The sequence below is a fragment of the Poecilia mexicana genome, unplaced genomic scaffold (assembly GCF_051168715.1).
Source record: "Poecilia mexicana isolate PSO_F unplaced genomic scaffold, ASM5116871v1 scaffold_9, whole genome shotgun sequence".
Taxonomy (NCBI): domain Eukaryota; kingdom Metazoa; phylum Chordata; class Actinopteri; order Cyprinodontiformes; family Poeciliidae; genus Poecilia; species Poecilia mexicana.
The window spans coordinates 21,326,692-21,344,562 of NW_028263378.1; the positions used below are offsets into that span (position 1 = coordinate 21,326,692).

Genomic DNA, 17,871 nt, shown 5'->3' on the forward strand with positions numbered 1-17,871 from the left:
TTATTTTTATTATTATTATTTTAAGTCTCCTAGAAGAGGTCATAATAGGGGACAACTATACGGAATTATTTTTTATTTCCTAAAAACATATATATAAATGTTAGATTTTTTTTATATTAAAAAATGTTTAGAGAAGGATTTCAAAAGATGGCACCTAGCAGTTGACTTTTCTTCCAACCAATCCCACGTCAGGAAAACTCGTGATTTCAATTTTCTGACCAATCAGACTTATGAATAGTAATATGGCACCGCCTCTGCCGTTGAGGGACAGTTTGTTCATTTCACTGCTAATTGTGGATATCAGTCCGAAGAAAATTTATTTATTTTTTGACACTCGGCTCTTTACAATAAGCATGAGAACCCGACAGGTTGGATAAGGGAGGATATTTACTAAACTACAGGAAGGTAAGCATTAACAACGGTTGTTTTGAGGGCTAAACTAGCATTAGCAAATCACTCATCATACACTTCCTGCCTTTAGCCAGCTGGGGTTAGCGTAATACCGACTCCTTTGGTCAGTGTTGCAACAATTTGTTGCAGTGTAATAATACTACATTCTGCTACCTACAACATGTAATCCGATTTTATATTTATAAATCAAGGTTTAGGTTGTGTGTAACGTGAGAGGATTGCTGTCGGTTTGGGATTGGGGCGTTTCTCCCCTCTCATCAGGACCACTTCTTCCTGGAGCGAAGCAACCCGTTGCGTTCACTTAATGGAAAATGTATTTTGCCATTTGGTACTAATGGCAAAATACAGCTTTTACTGTAGACACAGATTATAAAAGTCACTGACATTTTCACTTATCATACAGGTGAACTTTGTATTGTTTCTAACATGGTTTTCTCAAATTATTAAGAGTTCCCAGTCCTTTGGGAGGATGGAGACTCTGATTCCCACTATCAACCGGCTGCAGGAGGTCTTCCTGACCGTGGGGGCAGAAATCATACAGCTTCCTCAAATAGTTGTGGTTGGAACTCAGGTTAGTCAATAAAATGGGTAATCAGAAACTAAAGTGTCCCTTTCAGTTTATTCTACAGGGCAGGTAGCTGGAGAAAGAAACAACCTTGGACTGTAAAGTGCATTTGAGAGGTTTTGATACACCTTGAATTTCTCACAGGTCTGTGTGCATTATTGGAATTTAAGGTGATAGATCGATTGATTGAACATGGTTCTGTAGCTCGTTCATAGCTATTGATCTCGATTTATATGCTAACTATGGTACAGACCTGTCCAGAACCTTATTCCTGGCCTTTCTGGTATACTCCTTTGTCTTTCCGATGCTGTTTGTTCTCTAATGTCCCGCCCCCCAAAAGGTTTGAGGCCTTTACAGAACAGTTATTCTTATCCTGAGATTAATACACAGGTAAATTGTACTTTTTAGGTTACTTCCAAAGGCAAGGAGTTACATTTGATTTCATTTAGGGGTATCAGTGTATGTGGACTTATTTACACTAATTTTTTTTCCCTACAACAGAGCAGTGGGAAAAGCTCGGTGTTGGAGAGCCTAGTCGGACGAGATTTCTTGCCTCGAGGATCAGGAATAGTCACAAGACGTCCCCTCGTCTTGCAGCTGGTTAATGTTCCTCCTCTGAAAGAAAGACTAAAATCTGAAAATGGTACCTAAGGATTAATCTTTCTTATTTTATGTCAGTAAAAGTGTTTTCAGTTTAAATGCCTGAACTGAGACTAGATATGGCCGACATTTCCGTGAAGTTATGGAGACGGCTTAAACTTGCTTATGTGTTCTTCTTTCTTTGACGTACTGTTTGAACTTCTGCTTATATCTTGTGCATCTTTAGTTTCACTTTTCTAACATAGAGCCTTTTTTTCCTCTTCTTCTTCACCACTTTTTTTAGGAAACGGGATTAAGCAAAATGCTCAAAACAGCTATCCAGGTCTCTGTATATTTAATCTGCATGAGCTTGTCTGTTTTCAGCTTCATTCAATTTTTCATTACGTTTTTCACTCATTTTGTACAGTATTCAACTCAAACAGCGCATTTGTGTTATTTTTTTAAAATATTTTATATTTTTACCTACGTTTCATCTTATTTGCATTCTGTTAAAAGAACCTCGTTTTTTGTTCAGGGATTAAAGCTGAAGAGTGGGGTACTTTCTTGCACTGCAAGAATCAGGTATGCTTTTCTTTGCAGTTAGTTTTTTTCCTTGGTTGTGTGTCACAAGTTAAGTTAAATGTGTAACACATGTTTTTCTGGCCTACATTTCGCAGATCTTTACAGATTTTCAGGAAATCCGTAAGGAGATTGAATCAGAGACAAACCGAGGCACGGGCGATAATAAGGTATAAAGATTTCTTGAAATTGGATCAGAAAGTAATATTTGCTTTTTCTGTTCTGTTATTGTTTGATACACATTCCTTGCTTTCCAGGGAATCAGTCCTGATGCCATAAATCTGAAGATTTTCTCCCCCAATGTTCTTAATCTGACTCTGGTTGACTTACCAGGAATCACCAAGGTAAACTCAGCCGCCATTTGTTTTTCCTTAAAAAATAAAAAAATGCCTGTAGTGAAGTCAGAAACTCTCATCAGTTTGCATTGTGTGCTTTGAATATTTTAACATATGTCACTTCCCTATTTTGGGCACTCCAGGTTCCTGTTGGGGACCAACCTGAAGACATTGAAGCTCAAGTCCAAGAAATGATCCTGTCCTTCATCTCCAACCCGAACTCCCTTATCCTTGCAGTGTCCCCGGCTAACTCGGACTTGGCCACCTCCGATGCGCTGAAACTGGCTCGTGAGGTTGATCCAGAAGGTAAGACGTCTTGTTTTCTTTCTCACGGCTCATACTAGCCACAAGTAATCAGGACTGAGTGCATTTTAAATGATTGACTATGAAGGAAGATTTCTGTGTATTAAGATGGTGAGAGAGTACAGTTGTCAGCGTTCAGGCTTTCAGCAATTACTTTAAAAAGGAGCGTTGCTCTCACAGTGCATTTTGAAGAGTTGATGGATCGCTAGATGTAGTGCATGTAGATGTCTTCTCAGAGGCTGTTGGATTGTTCTTGGAATCTGTGCAGTGATTGGAAATCAGGCTATCTGCATCCGTTTAAATGTTCCATTTTATTATATACATTGTAGTCGTGATATGTTCTGTACTACTCTACCTGTGAGCTGTGATATTGACTTCTGTTGGGTTTTGTTTTTGTTTGTTGTTTTTTTTTTTTTATCTGTCAGGTCGTCGGACACTGCTTGTTGTTAGCAAACTGGACCTGATGGACGCTGGGACCGATGCTCTAGAAGTCCTTCTGGGTCGAGTCATTCCCATCCGGCTTGGGATTATTGGGGTGGTAAACAGGTTTGGAATTTGATTAATTTAGGTTTGATAGTGTTGTTTTGTTTTTATTCTCTCTAAAACCAGGAAGCTAGAGCACATCACCACAGTTTTAAAATCCTAACACTGACTCCCTGTAGCTCAGAGAATAGACTTTACAATAGCTCTGTTAGTTTATACATCACTGAATGGTTTAGTAGATGTGTGATTCCGATCACAGATTTTTCCAGACCACTCATGTAGATTTTTGGTTATGGAGAAGCAGCATACAGTTTCTGTGCTTCATTAATCTGGAACAAATTTCCAGAAAACTCCTGAAACACTGAGATCCTTTAAATCAAGACCTGCTCAGAGTTTGTCTGATTCCTAATAACTTCAATATTGATGATTGAATTTGATGGATATTTGCTTGTTGATTTTTATGACGGCATTTGACAAAATGTAATGTTAATTATTTGTTTCATAGTTGGTTACTGTGCTACGTTTTATGCACTTTTGAACTCCGTTGTTCCTGAAATGTGCTACACAAATAAACTTGACTTGATCAGTGATTTCCCTCCTTAATCTTTCTAGGAGCCAGCATGACATCAACACCCAGAAGACCCTGCAGGACTCGTTGAAAGACGAACAGGCTTTCCTGCAGCGCCACTACCCCTCGCTCGCCTCGCGGGCCGGCTCACGCTATCTGGCCAAAACTCTGAGCAGGCTGCTCATGCACCACATCCGGGACTGCCTGCCAGACCTCAAAACCAGGGTGACGGTGCTGAGTTCCCAGTACCAAGCACAGCTCAACAGCTACGGTCAGCCGGTGGAGGATCACAGCGCCACTCTGCTGCAAATTGTCACCAAGTTTGCCAGTGATTATTGCAACACCATCGAGGGAACAGCCAGGCACATCCAAACGTCCGAGCTGTGAGTGCTTCCTCTCTCTTTCAGCTTCTTACCCTGAAGGAAATGTTTCGATCAGAATCAAAACACGTGTGTGGTTTTTACAGAATCGACTTTTTTTCTCAAGCTATTCTTGCAGTTAAAAAAAAACAACAAAAAAAGTATGCTTTGAAGGTTTACTTTTTAAAAATCATTTATATTAAACACGTCTTAACCCTTCTTTTTATAATGTGCTTATTTTTATCTAAATGTCACAGTTTAAAAAAAAAAGAAAATGTGCATATGGGGGGTAGTAACTTCAAGCTAGAATGTAATATTCTACATTCATGGTTTCCTGTTGAAAATTTAAACAAAATTTAATGCAGTTCACTTAATGGGGCTAATTTTAATATGGTCAAATCAGTTAAAATAACATCACACAGTAATAATGAGTCAGTATTTAATCCTATAGTAAAGTGACAGCAGCATTTTATTAACTCCCTGCCAGAATTTCTCACAGACTCTTGTTTGGTCTAGTGGCTCATCTTGACATAAGCTCCCAGCTTTGATGGTTTAATTTTTTTTATTAAATATTCAAAGATACTAATTTGTGTCAAAACTAACTCGTTCCCATTTGCACAAACCTTTCCAACAGCAGCGCTGAAGTAGCTGAGGCACTCTGCCCCTCCCCTCCCAGAGCAAATCAGCGAACTGCACCTGGGAGTTATAAACTCTGCTAACATGGCGAGTTTATCCATTATCCTCTAGTGATCCTCTTTAGGCGACGAGGCAAACACAAAAGCTTTGTTCGGAGCATCTTTCCCTCTGAGTCAGATGGGAAGGGGAATACCAGAGGATGCTGCGTGCTAGCTGCGCTAACGCTACAACACTCGTGTTTGAGAGATCCAAGTTTTCTTGATATCATTCCCCTGACTTATGCAAACACGCAGGTGGGATGGGAAGGCAAAGGGCGACGGCAGTATTTTCTGATGTCGATGGAGGCAATGATGAATTAGCCACATCTAAAATCCACGACCGACGTGGAGGATGAGACAGCTGAGGTGTAACAGAAAACATTTGAGGAGAAGGCAGAGCTCGTTCATGAGCCTGACCCACTGAAGAGTAGATTCAGTTCACCTCCATCATTCTTATTCTCCTCCTGCTTGAAACCTGCTTTTCTTCCTGAACCCCAATCACATCTCTTGCATTGTTTGCTGAAGCTTGCTCATGGGCATTTACCCGAATCCCTCCTTGCTTGTCTAATCTGAACTTTTGGTTGTTGTTGTTCACTTCTCAGTAATTTCCTGTCTCTCTTCCTGAAACCTCATTTTATCTTAAGCAGTTCCTTCACTGGTGATCCAGGGTTTGTTATTGTCGAGGCGCCTCACTGATCCGGTGGGGATAGTTTTTCCTACACAGACGTTTGACTTTAATAAACAAGCCATCTGTGTCAGTGGTGCATTTAAAACGTCAAGGAAAAGACTGGATTTGAGCTTTGAAAACTTCAACAGGGAGAAAACTAGTATGCTTCAAAATAACTGTCTGTTTTTTCACATTCAGACGAGCTGAATAACTAAATTAATAAAATAGTTGTAAAAATTATTCATGAGCTCTTGATGGAGGTTGAACATAACTATACAGACAAGGTGATTGCTGCACAATACAAGGGCTGAAAAAAAAAGATAGGTTTAATTGTGAATAGGCATTTATTGAAATAACGGTTAACTGATAAAGTAACTGATTAACTGGAGTTTACACATTCAAAAAATGTAATTTGCTTAAAATAAACACATTCAGATCAGTACAGACTGTATGAAATATTTATATATTGAATTTAAGATAAAAACATGTTTTACCCAAAACTCCTCAAGAGGCAGCTTTAGCTTCACCTGGTTCCAGTTCGCTAAAGGAAAACTATATTATTGCATTTCAGGCAATACAATGTTTATTTCGTGAATTAAATACATTTTTTTAACTTAAAAAATGAATTTAATTACATGTTTATCTGCCACTTTTCATGTATTTCTAGTGTTGCATTAAAAAGTCCAAGATATTTAATTAAATGAACGCAGAATTTTCAGAATAATCAATTACTAAAAAAAAAAATCATTAATTGCAAAGCTACACGATTCACATTTCCTGAATGTGAATCTTAATATAGGAGGCCTTTTTTTTGCTTTTTTTTTTTTTTAATTTATTTTATTTTTAAAGGAGAATGGTGTCAAGTACTGCAAGTATTAGAGCAGTACGAGATTAAATAAACGAGTAATGTATCAACATGAGAACTTATTTTAACCACTTGTTGATCAAATGTTTGACATGCATTAAAAGGAGAGGTTTTTAGCTGTTTCTGCAGAAGTGGGCAGGCCGGTCCCTGGGTTGTGATCCAACGCCTTCAGAGTGTGAATTGAAGTGTTTTAAGCTTCTTCTTTTGGGACTGTCCAGCTCTTCAGCTCTCTCACCAGCAGGCGATTAACGCACTTGAACGTGTCGAGAGCAAATATTGACCTTAATGTTTTTTGGCGTGACCGCATTTCATTTGGGCTCAGTTACCACAGCTAACTCGCGCTCACAGCCGCACCCGTCTCCCATGCAGCTGCGGCGGAGCTCGGATCTGTTACATATTCCACGAGACTTTCGGCCGCACGCTGCAGTCCATCGACCCGCTGGGAGGACTGACCGATCTGGACATCCTCACCGCCATCCGCAACGCTACGGTGAGCCGCTGATGTCGTCTGTGGCTGTGTATTCCTTTCGTTTCGTGGTGGAGAGCAGGTAAATAATTGTACTGCTTTCTCCCTGCAGGGTCCGAGACCTGCGCTTTTTGTGCCCGAGGTGTCCTTCGAGTTGCTGGTGAAGAGGCAAATTAAGCGTCTGGAGGAGCCCAGCCTGCGCTGCGTCGAGCTTGTTCATGAAGAGCTGCAGAGGATCATCCAGCACTGCTCCTCCTTTAGAACTCAGGTTAGTCAAGAGAATGTTATCCACTTTCACTGTCATGCATCAGTGGTTTATTTAATTAGAGTGTGCCTCTGTGTGTATTAAAGGAGCTTCTACGATTTCCCAAACTGCATGATTCCATTGTGGAAGTTGTGACTGGATTATTGAGGAAGCGCTTGCCAATCACGAATGAAATGGTAATCCGCAGCTTCACTATGATAATTCTGGGTTAGCTGCTAGCAACAAAAAAGCTATTTTTTATTATTTATTTATTTTGCCTGAGATCAGTTTCCAGTTGTCTTTTTGACCGATTCCACATTTCTTTCTCTCAGAACAATAAAACAGGAGGAGAAATCAGTATGCTGCCAGTTTTTGACCAAAGTTGTGATTTTAAGTTGAAAATTCAGGAAGAACAATGTCCTCCAAATTTATGGATCAAAACATTTGTACCATTGTAACATTTTTTCTCCTGTTTGACATTTATTTGCATAGTGTCTCATTGAGATACAAGGTCTCATTTACAAGAGAGAAATATATTACAAAAAAATATTCTGAATTCTCTGTATTTGATCTCCTGATCAGGAGGAAAATTGCCAGAATCTGATCTCAGTCTGATTGATTTGTGGACCTCTATTAATTATAGGAAACAACAAAATCTTACTGACATTCTGAGCCATTTTGTTCTGTTTTTGTGTGTCAGGTGCACAACTTAGTGGCCATAGAGCTCGCTTACATCAACACGAAGCATCCGGACTTTACAGACGCAGCGCAGGTCTCGGCATCCGTCAACAGTCAGCAGGTACAATTTGTTTGTTTGTGTCCTACAGCAAACATTCACGTCTCTCACTCATCCTGACAAATCAAACAGCAGGCGCTGCGCTCGACGAAGCCGCAGTCTGTACGCTTCACATCCAAGCGTTACAGGATGTGAGATTCGCACTCGGTGAAATTGCTTCTTCTTTTTTTTTTTTTTTTTGCCCATTGCCTTTGTTGCATTCCTGCTCTCAGGCTGACGCCACTGATGGAGGGAAGCGGTGGAAGAACGAGAAGGTTAGTGAGGAGAGAACTCCAGCCGTGGGGTTTGGCAGCCCGAGTAAAAGCCAAGCCATTAACCTCCTTGACACGGTGAGCGATGGGATCATTAGAAGCGCGAAACGTTTAGGATTTAATTGATCGCGCGCGGCATAAAGTTTCACGTCGCGTCCTGTCTTCCAGGCGATGCCCGCATCCCGCAAACTGACCGCGAAGGAGCAGCGGGACTGCGAGGTCATCCAGCGACTCATCAAGTGCTACTTCCTGATTGTTCGAAAAGGCATCCAAGACAGGTTCGATTTGACTGGGACACACCCAGAACGCCAGAGGCCCCTCTGAGTCGGTCGCTCCATTCCGCTGTTGTTGATTGTCACTCTCTGACTTTTGAAACTTTCTTGGCTCTGTATATGTGTGTGTGTGTGTGTGTGCGCGCGTGCGTGCAGTGTGCCCAAGACAGTGATGCATTTCCTGGTGAATCATGTGAAGGAGCATCTGCAGAGCGAGCTGGTGGGTCAGCTCTATAAGCAGCCGCTGCTGCAGGAGCTGCTCATCGAGTCGCAGGAAACCGCGCAGCAGCGCATCGAGGTCGCTCAGATGCTTGAGGTAAAACTGAAGGACGCTGCTTTTAAATAAATAACAAACAACAAATACTTTCTTTTTTTTTTTTTTAGGTCCAGCAATTTAACCATCTTCTTTTGCCTGTTTTGTTTATTTTTCCCTCAGGCTCTTAAGAAAGCCAATACGATCATCTCAGAGATTCGGGAGACGCATCTGTGGTAGCCAGAAGAAATTGGGTTGCTTGATCAGCTTTGAGTTTTGAGTGTGTGTGAGTTTACTGTAGACCGAGTCTGTGGAGCAGGAACACCTGAAGCACATTAAGATCAGCTTTTTTATTCCCCCCATTGGCTTTGTTGTTGAGCACACCGAGGCTGTGTTTAACTGTGAATGTTAGGTACAGAGGACCATTATTTATCCACTCAGGTCAAAAGTCGTCTTATTTAAGTTATACATGTGGAAAAACAGCCAGGAACAAAATCTGTTTTCTTTTGGATATTTTTTTTTTTTTGCTTCAGGACAAAGTGTTTGTTTTAATTTAGAGGATTCTGCTATAATTGTAAAAGTATTGTAAATGATATGTGAATTAATTATGCTTCTATTTTGTTATCAAATGGTGTTAACCCTTTGCAGTTACCAGATGCTAAAAGAAGTGTTAGATCCAGAAGTCTTAACTTTTTATTTCAGCTTCAGCTTGTCCATCACACTGTTCCTCCAGATTAAAGTCCTTCTCAGTAAGCCAGAGAAAATGGTGGAGTAACCAAAACGTTTCCACGACTGTATGAAACATAGAACATTGCAGGGCTGCTGCCCCTCCTCCACCTGTAGCTGTGCACTGCCATCAGCTGGCTGAAAGCAGGATATTAAACTTTTCCCTCATTTACAAAAACAGACAAATTCGGGTGGTTGGAAATATCTCTGGTTTTGCCAAATGCAGATCCTGATGGTGTGTGAACCAAAACAGCCCCGCCCCACGTTGTTATCAATGTAGCGCTGTCTTAAAGCTGCAGTAAGCAATCCATTAGCGACAGTAAGATATGAAACGATAAAACCAACTGGACTGTGCTGCACGTTATAACTTTTGTGTAAAAACTGTGATGCCATGAACCCGTAGTCAAATTTTCTCTCCGGCCGTTTTCCCCCTTTGCTCGGGAGAGCTGGTGATAAATTCAGAAACCAACACAGCATCGATCGTAACACTGCAACACAACAGTGAAGACGCACGCTGCAGTCAATTTCCTAAAAATGATTCTGTGACTAGATGTTGCTTTTTCTGTAGCTCTGGCAAATATCACCGTTTATTACTGAGTCACATTTGCATATCAGCTCGTTTGTATTGTAGCAGCTTTTGTGTGTTGTCATTAAGGAAAGCTGTCCCACCATTCATTTCCATGTTTGGTTTAGATATAGAGAAGGAGCATCACTTAGTGCTGATTACTGAAATGTCTGTCAAATGAAGCAAATGCAGAAGTAGAACTGTTTGACTTTATATGCAAAAATAGTTACTTTGTTACATTTTCCCAGATCAATTCCTAATTTCTTATCCGCTTACTGGTGTTCTTTGAATATGCCCTTAAAGTGAATAACTCAGGATTCAGCTATTTTCCTGTATTTTTTTTTTTCCTTTCACTGATGTAAACATGGACCCAATGTTACCCAGATCTCCCTCCTTCTCTAAATATTTTAGAAAACATTTCATCTGTTGCTTGTTTTCAAGTTTCATGGTAGTGTGCAATCCTCCTTAAGTTTAGCTCTTTTAAAAAATGAGCAGGGTTTCTACTCGGTCTGGGAAAACATTCCTTGTAATTTTTCCATCCATTCATCCTAAATGTGATGGGTACAACTGGAAATATGAGTTTTTATGTAACCATTGGACAGTAGCGCCATAGTCCTGCCCTAAAGTCACACCTTATGAACCCCGAAGCCCCCTGTTTACCTCCGCATGTATGTGCTCAGTGTGCATGTGCAGACGTGTGAATGAACATGCGTTTTGTACTATTTAAATGTATATTGTATCGGCTGCTGCCTCTGAGTTCATGCCTGCCAATATTTGTGATACATGTCTGTTGAAATGAAGTCCAAAAGGCTCATTAAACTTTAAACACTGGAGACTTTATGAGTAGGAGTTTGTTTTTCTACATCAGATATGTTATAACTCTCATCTCACACACGCGCGCGGTCGTATGCACCTCCAAACCTGCGTTGTTTGGGGTCGCTTCAGAGCGACCGCCCCGATTCTCCTTTGCTTGATGAATTATTACCTTGTGATCAGTCCGGCTTGCACACGAACAAAGGGAGTTTGATAGATGTTGGAGAAAACCTGGAGAGCTGCTCGTTCCAGTTAGACGAGAGCAGGTGGGGTGAGGATGCCACAGTCAGAAACAGGACATTTTTTTTGCGTTTTTCAAACATGACAACTCCAATCACTGCTCTCTCTTTAAAGCTTGTTACAGGTGCTGAACGCAGCCTGAGAAGCAGGTGGAAGTTGTTTGACTTCTCTGACAGATGGAAAAATGAACCTGCGGGCTAATAAACCCTGATCAGTTGGCTATTTTAATCTGCCCCTCACCGTAGCCAGTTATTCTGATCACCCTCTCATAGCACACCCCACCAACTGAGTCTGGACCAGACCATACCAACTCCAGCATGATGAGAGGGGGCTCTGCTGCTGCATCAAGGCAGCTCTTGTAACATGATCCTCTCTACCCAATCAAATAAGCACTCATTCCCTGAAAGTGACACTTCTGTCGAGGTAAAAACACCCCGCTCGGCTTCTTTTTTTTCTTCTTCCCTTTCAGCATCATCGTGTGTGGGGGGTTTCTGAGCTGCGTCTCCCTCCTTGTGCTTCTCCCACCATTGGGCCAGCCAGCAGAGCGTGCTGAACAAAGCCACGAGAAAGGAGAGGGAGAGAAAGAGAGAGAGAGAGAGTGAGGGGAGCTTCTGGGGAAGAAATGTCTCTCGCTGACTCTGTCGCCTCGACAACCGGGTAAGAAAAGGAGGGGAGGGAAGCACCAGAACAGGAGGGAAAGGACTTGGGCGCATTGAAGGAGAATAAGAGCTGGGTGTTTGAATCAGGAGATTCCAGCCGAGTGAGGAAAGAAAGTGGATTTATTTTTGTGTGTGGCATTTTCTCATAAGGGCTCATTGGGTGGATCTATCGCTCTTACCTGTGAGTTATTAACTGTGAAAAAAAAAACAAACAGTTTAATCTTTTTTTTTTTTTTTCTCCCGTTCAGATATCGGCGCATGGAGCAGATGAAGCTGCAGAGGTCAAGTTCAGCTTTATAAAAGTGGACCGGGCAGGCCTGAACGCTCCACCTGTGATTCCTGTGTGATCAGCCTCAGGTAAGTCTTCCTTCGCCGATCAAGGTATTAGCTTATTTACTTATTTAGGAAATGCAAATAAGCCGACTCCTCGCCCGCTAAATGAATGTGAGCTAATTGGTTTCATAAATCACTAAAAGTTTGGGTTAATTAGTGTCACTGCGTGTTTTTATTGGCAAATTATGCAGCCGATAAAGAAAAACTAAAACAAATTTTGGGCTTACTTACTCTATTTTTTTATTATTATTTTATTCAGACTGTAAGGAGGGGGAAACGTATAAATGTTTCATCTCCACCATGCTTCACTCACCTATTGCATGCTGCTTCTGCTCCTCCAGCAGCGTGAGCAGCAATTCATCAACAATGAGAGAAATGAGCACCTCTGTTCACCCAAATTGGATCTTGAGAGTTTGAGTCGAAGCATAACACTCAGGCCGTGGTGGAGAATAGAAAGCACGCCGAATATAAACATCATTCTGGGCGCTCATGCATAAGAAATGTATTCATAGAGCACCGGTGGGGGAAATCAATGCCTCTTTAAATTGGGTGCTATTCCAGCTGACTTTACATCAGCCTGATACATGTGTGTGTGTGTGTGTGTGTGTGTGTGTGTGTGTGTGTGTGTGTTTGGGGGCCAAGAGAGGCAGCATGTGGTGTCCATATCAGATAAGATGGAGAGGAGATAAACTGAAGACGGTAGAGGTGGGAGGGAGGTTTAAAGCTGTTGTCAGAGGCAAGGTTAAAAATCTCTCACCTCTGAGGGGAAGAAGACGCAGAGAAAACGCAGAAAGATTGAAGGGTGGAGAAGAGCAGCAGAGTGGAAGGCAGAAAGTGAACCTAGTGCTCGGCGATGCCGAGAAAAATAGGGATAGTTGAAAGATTCAAGAGGCTGGCACTGCAACAAGATCCTGCTTCATCCCCATGACACCGACTTTAAGATTTAGAGACAGGTAATTATTCAGTCTGAGTTTCTGTGGGGTTGGGTTTTTTTTGGGGGGGTTTGGGGGGGCGGAGGGTTTATGTCCCACATCATTGAAATATCCAGTCATGAGGAACTTGAATATTATTAAATAGTTAGCAGTAACTGATCTCACACGGGTTTGTAACAACAAGTCATTAATTGGGTCTATAAAAACAGCACACCCTGCAATTGGTCAATTACACCTTGTTGTTGCCGCCTCACTAAGTGCTTAGTCACCAACAAGATTCTGGTGGAGTTCCTGATGGATTTTTGATCAGGCTTTCTTTGATTTAGAGTTGTTTACAAGTAAATGTGTTTTATTTGCTTTGCTAAAACTGATGTCCAATCTCTGGGAAGAAGCAGAAATCCGATCCGCCTCATTCCTCTCATGGCACACCTGGTTGGTTTAAGATCTGGAGATCAGCTCTTTTTTGTAAAACCCCACATTATGATTCCACCACCAACATGCTTTCAACACGGCACAGCATTCTTTGAGTTTAATGTTCCACTTTTACGTCTCCCAGTTTCCAGTGCACATCTGGATACACACTGTGACCACAGGACAACATCCTTATCTTATCTGAACACACCTCTTTACCGCAGATGACCTTTTAAAGCGTCTGTGTGGTCAGCCGCCATCATTAATCGAGCTTGAAAGATATTTGCGTTTCGAGTTGTTTGTCGAGCAGCTGGTTCTCGTAACAATAAATGTTCTTGACTGAAAACTTGCAATGCCAGCTTCTACGTCGTGATAGTTTAGGTTCTGGTTAAAATATTGTTACAGATAATAACCGATGCTTAGATACAGTTATTTAAACTATTAATCTCTGTAACTGTACACAGCTGGATGGATTTTCTAACTTCGTCCTTTGATGAAGGATGAAGCATGTTTTTTGTTTAAAAGAACCAAAAAACATGCACAGTGAAGCTGCCAGTGTACACACTGCAAGCATTTCATTTTGTTATTTTTCAGAATTATGGGTTACTGCTAGTGCAGACATAACATTCAGGTTATAAAAACAAAGTAGAAAGCATTTTTAATACAGAAATGCTGTGTTGTGGACAACAAACATTTGAGAAGAAATGAGCTGGTAGTTGTACTGCAGGCGGTCATTGGTGCCATCCACAAGCATACTGAGCAACAGGACTTCATTACTAAAGAAACTGATTTTTCAGAGTGCTGCAAAATATATTAATGCAAAGTTAAAAAAAAAATCTGTTAGGAAAATATGCATGAGCAATGGGGATAACCACAGCCTTGAAGGGATTTTAAAGCAAATCCAAGAGTTTGGAAACCAAGAAAAATCTTAAATGGCCTCAAGTTATGCAGAACATGGACTCCACCTGTCGTATTCCTGGTGTTAAGTTTCTCAGGAACCAGAGACAAGTCCACAACTTCCTTACCTCCTTCAAAAAACGACTACGGGGTGTCGGAAAGAAGACGAGAGACACCAGACCCAACAGCGGAGGAAAAACTGATGGATGCTCTTAAAGCAACATCTGGTCTCCTCTACGCCACACTGATTTGATACAGTAATTCATTCAAAAGCAGCCGTGACCAAGTATTGAGTGCAATATGGAAATATCCATGGAGACGCACATATTTAAAAAGTCCTTTCTTATTATGTAATATTCATAATTTTGGGTTTTCACGAGCTGTTAGCCAGAATTATCCAAATTAGCAGAAATTAATTCCTGAAATGTCTTGTTCTTCTTTTTTTTCTTTTTTTTTTTTTAAATGAGTCAATATGACGTTGAGCAGAATTGATGAACTCAGATATTCTCGTTTGTTGAGATGCATCTGTGACTTTGATGCCAGGTTGATTTCAACAAACCCACAAGAATGAAATATCCAGATTTAAAGACCCGTCGTACCACTTTTGCTGCCCTGGAAAACAAGGAGAAAATTTGTTGCCTAATTTTCACGGTGTCCACACGCCTAAAAGATAAAATATTTATGATTTTCTTTTTCGCTCACCGAGCATCTGATATTCGACTGCCGGCTTCATCCCTGCGCTGCACAAAGAGCCTCCTCGCATGCAGCTCATGTTCTTCCCACACCAAGACAGATACAGCATGAACACCCGAGCTACAAAACTTTGGGGAAAAAAAAAGAAAGAAAGAAATATTTAAAGCTCCAGAAAAAGTTCCCAAGTGAGTCCGACACGAGGGCGCGCAAGGTCATCCGGTAACACACCATACATTATACAAGAGGATGTTCATTCCTCACAGAACATGCACACAGATTCTCTTCGTTCTGCTTCATGCACTTATCAGTTCTATTTTAGGTCCAGGTGCCGCATTTTAAGGAAAAACACAAAACGGTGATTCACTAATGACAAAATAGCTTTAATAATCCAGGCGTTATCTGGGAGGCAGCTCTTTTTTCTTTTTATATCCCGACAAACGCACAATGCGGGAAGTCAAATTGCAGCCTAGCTCTAATCCTCACCTGCATGAGGGTTTAAATCAGCCGTGTTCTCTTAATCTTTGCAGAAAAACAGCAATGCTGAACAAATCCGGCGGCTTGTAAACACATTAGTTATACCGCGGCTCCGCAGCTCTGGCGGTGCTTTACAGCTGTGCATTGCTCATAATTATGGTGCACGAGGCTTGATTTTTCTTGAATGCGAAGAAGCATCAGACTCATCAGAGAGGGAGAAAGGATGCGTCCCTCAGGCCGTGCATCACTCTCATTAGCTCTGCTCCCCTTCACTGGCAGGTGTCGGTAGACTCACCCAGACGGATGAGGGGTATCGCAAAGCTTTGCACATGCACTCACGATACACTGCGACTCTAAGAAACTCGTCATTGGCTCCAGGAAATCAGCACATCAAATTGGATGTGGAAAGAAATGGAGTTGTGGAAACGTAACTGTACACTCCTAATCCAGTTTGTTCTCCGTTATTAATATCTTTGCTTTTGAACAGCTGATAAGTGCAGGACTGTGTACTTTAGTGGTCATTAGCCAAGCTGTTCTCTCCTCTCCACTTTCTGTTCCACTCCTCTCATTATGTCGCTGCGCAAGTCCGGGAGTCTTCTCTTCTCTTCTCTTCTCTCCTGACGACACAAGAAGTGGAAGTGGCATTATTAAAATGAAGCAGGGAAGACAGAAATGAAACGTAACAGGGTTAGGAGAATCTAATTATCAAAATCCACCAGCTGTAGTCAGTTTCATTGGCAGCCAATAAAGAATTATAGGACACACATTTGTCTTGGAAATATCACATAATTGATCTTCTCTGTTGAGGTAATGTTGCATATTGCAGCACATAAAACATTTGTCAGCAATGGCTTTTGCTGATTGCAGATAACCGATAATTCTACCTTCACACCGCAGCCAAGGACAGAAAATTATGCAGCAACTTGTAAAGGCAATTATACCTATTGAAATTTTTCATAATTTGCCATTTTCCAACCAGAGACAATAGGTGTTTATTGGGATTTTATGTGATGGACCAGCAGAACAAAGTGGCTCATTATTGTGAAGAGGGCAGGGGGGAATTGATACTTGATTTTCAAAGGTTTGTCCAAATAAAAGAGCTGAAAATTAATGTTCACAGATTTTCCCCAATCGGATTGAAGAAATAAAACCTTCAGTCCCTCAAAAGTAGAAACCAAAAAGATCCGCAGCTGTAATTGCAGAAAAAGGTGGTTTGACAAAGTATTGACTAAGTGGAAAGGCTGAAGAGGCACAAGCTCTTTTATCCTTCTTAATTCAGAATTAGAAACTGTGTAATCAAGTAGCAGATGAAAAAAAATTAGCTGAATAAGTCAATAATTGCAGTTGTACTTTAATCATAAATAAGTTTGTTCTCTTAAGAGTTCAGGAATTTCACATTAACGCCGTGCCTCCCCCTTTTTAAAAGTCCACTTTGTCTTAATTAAAAAAAAAAAACTACAAAAAAAACTATCGTGGTTCAGATGAACAAAATAGCTGAAAATTGGTGTCCTTTATAGAATATCGGATTCAGTGTGAAGCTCTCAGTTTTCATTTCTAAAGGCTTTATTATCTATTACATAAAAGGAAAAAATTTGCCATTAAACAGCATTAGCCCGTCTGAGTCGTGTGGACATTTGATATTAAAATCTTTCTGAAAGTGAAGAGCAAAAACTTTTAATGACGGGCTCATTACAGATGTCCGTGAGCCGCCGCATTATCAGTGAACTGCAGTCTGACTTTGTCCCACTGTGGAAGATTTAAATTTTTTTTTTCCACTGGAAACATGAATACATTGTCTGCTTTAACTGCAGTGTGCAATATGCATGGGTTGGTATGAGTCTCCTGGTAATGGTAACCTTGAGCAAAACGGTTTCGTGCGGTGGCCTGTAGTCATAAGATATCACTGCTTTTATACAAGCGTAGACTGTAAAATATGTATATCAGGATGCAATTCTTTTTATTTGAAGGAGAGAAGGGAAAAATTATACTTTCTGCTGCTGAAATACCGTGACATGTCTTAATAAATCGATATGCAAAATGAATAATATCAGAGCCTGCTAGAATCCCCTAGAAAAGTTGAATTGAACAAAAAGACCAGCTTTTAACAAACTGAGGAAAATATTTTCCAGTTTAAATGTTACACCTGCAGCATTGATTGAGCAATCATTTGACACAGCTTCCTGTGTCAGACCTGGGAAAACGTTTCGTGAACACTGTGACTTTTGCAAACACATCAGCAGCTAATGGCCTTTTTCCATGTTTATTTGTAAATGCAGGATTGAATACAGAATTGTTTGCAACACATACCTGCTGAAGAGCAAATGTAGTAATCGGTAGAGGGCTGAACATCTTGGAGGACAAAGTTCCAGAGAGAGCAGATTTTGGATTGCTACTGGTTGCAGGATCTCATCTTGTTACGTCACGGCCCCCACATGATGATGCTGCCTCTACCAAAAAC

The 17,871-nt window shown here is 41.0% G+C and overlaps 1 protein-coding gene across 2 annotated transcripts; it reads left to right on the forward strand.

Moving 5' to 3' along the window:
* The first annotated feature begins 67 nt into the window (after positions 1 to 67).
* LOC106914988 (dynamin-1-like protein) lies at positions 68 to 10,794 on the forward strand. 2 transcript variants are annotated; one of them, XM_014982270.2, is made up of 18 exons: positions 68 to 405; positions 860 to 982; positions 1,478 to 1,619; positions 1,860 to 1,898; positions 2,091 to 2,137; positions 2,233 to 2,304; positions 2,392 to 2,478; positions 2,613 to 2,775; positions 3,198 to 3,318; positions 3,868 to 4,206; positions 6,758 to 6,878; positions 6,967 to 7,122; positions 7,206 to 7,295; positions 7,799 to 7,897; positions 8,107 to 8,223; positions 8,314 to 8,423; positions 8,574 to 8,733; positions 8,854 to 10,794. In XM_014982270.2, the coding sequence occupies exons 2-18, from the start codon at positions 881 to 883 to the stop codon at positions 8,908 to 8,910; spliced, it is 2,022 nt and encodes a 673-aa protein (XP_014837756.2). In that variant the 5' UTR covers positions 68 to 405; positions 860 to 880; the 3' UTR covers positions 8,911 to 10,794. The 2 variants fall into 2 exon arrangements, with proteins under 2 accessions (XP_014837756.2, XP_087865100.1); XM_088008974.1 differs by lacking the exon at positions 1,860 to 1,898.
* The last annotated feature ends 7,077 nt before the right edge of the window (positions 10,795 to 17,871 follow it).

Excerpts from the sequence above, each read along its gene's own strand:
- LOC106914988 (XM_014982270.2), top strand. The coding sequence starts at position 881 with ATGGAGACTCTGATTCCCACTATCAACCGGCTGCAGGAGGTCTTCCTG. Across the intron at positions 1,620-1,859 it reads AAGACTAAAATCTGAAAATG|GAAACGGGATTAAGCAAAAT; the intron begins GTACCTAAGGAT and ends CACTTTTTTTAG. Across the intron at positions 7,898-8,106 it reads CATCCGTCAACAGTCAGCAG|GCTGACGCCACTGATGGAGG; the intron begins GTACAATTTGTT and ends TCCTGCTCTCAG.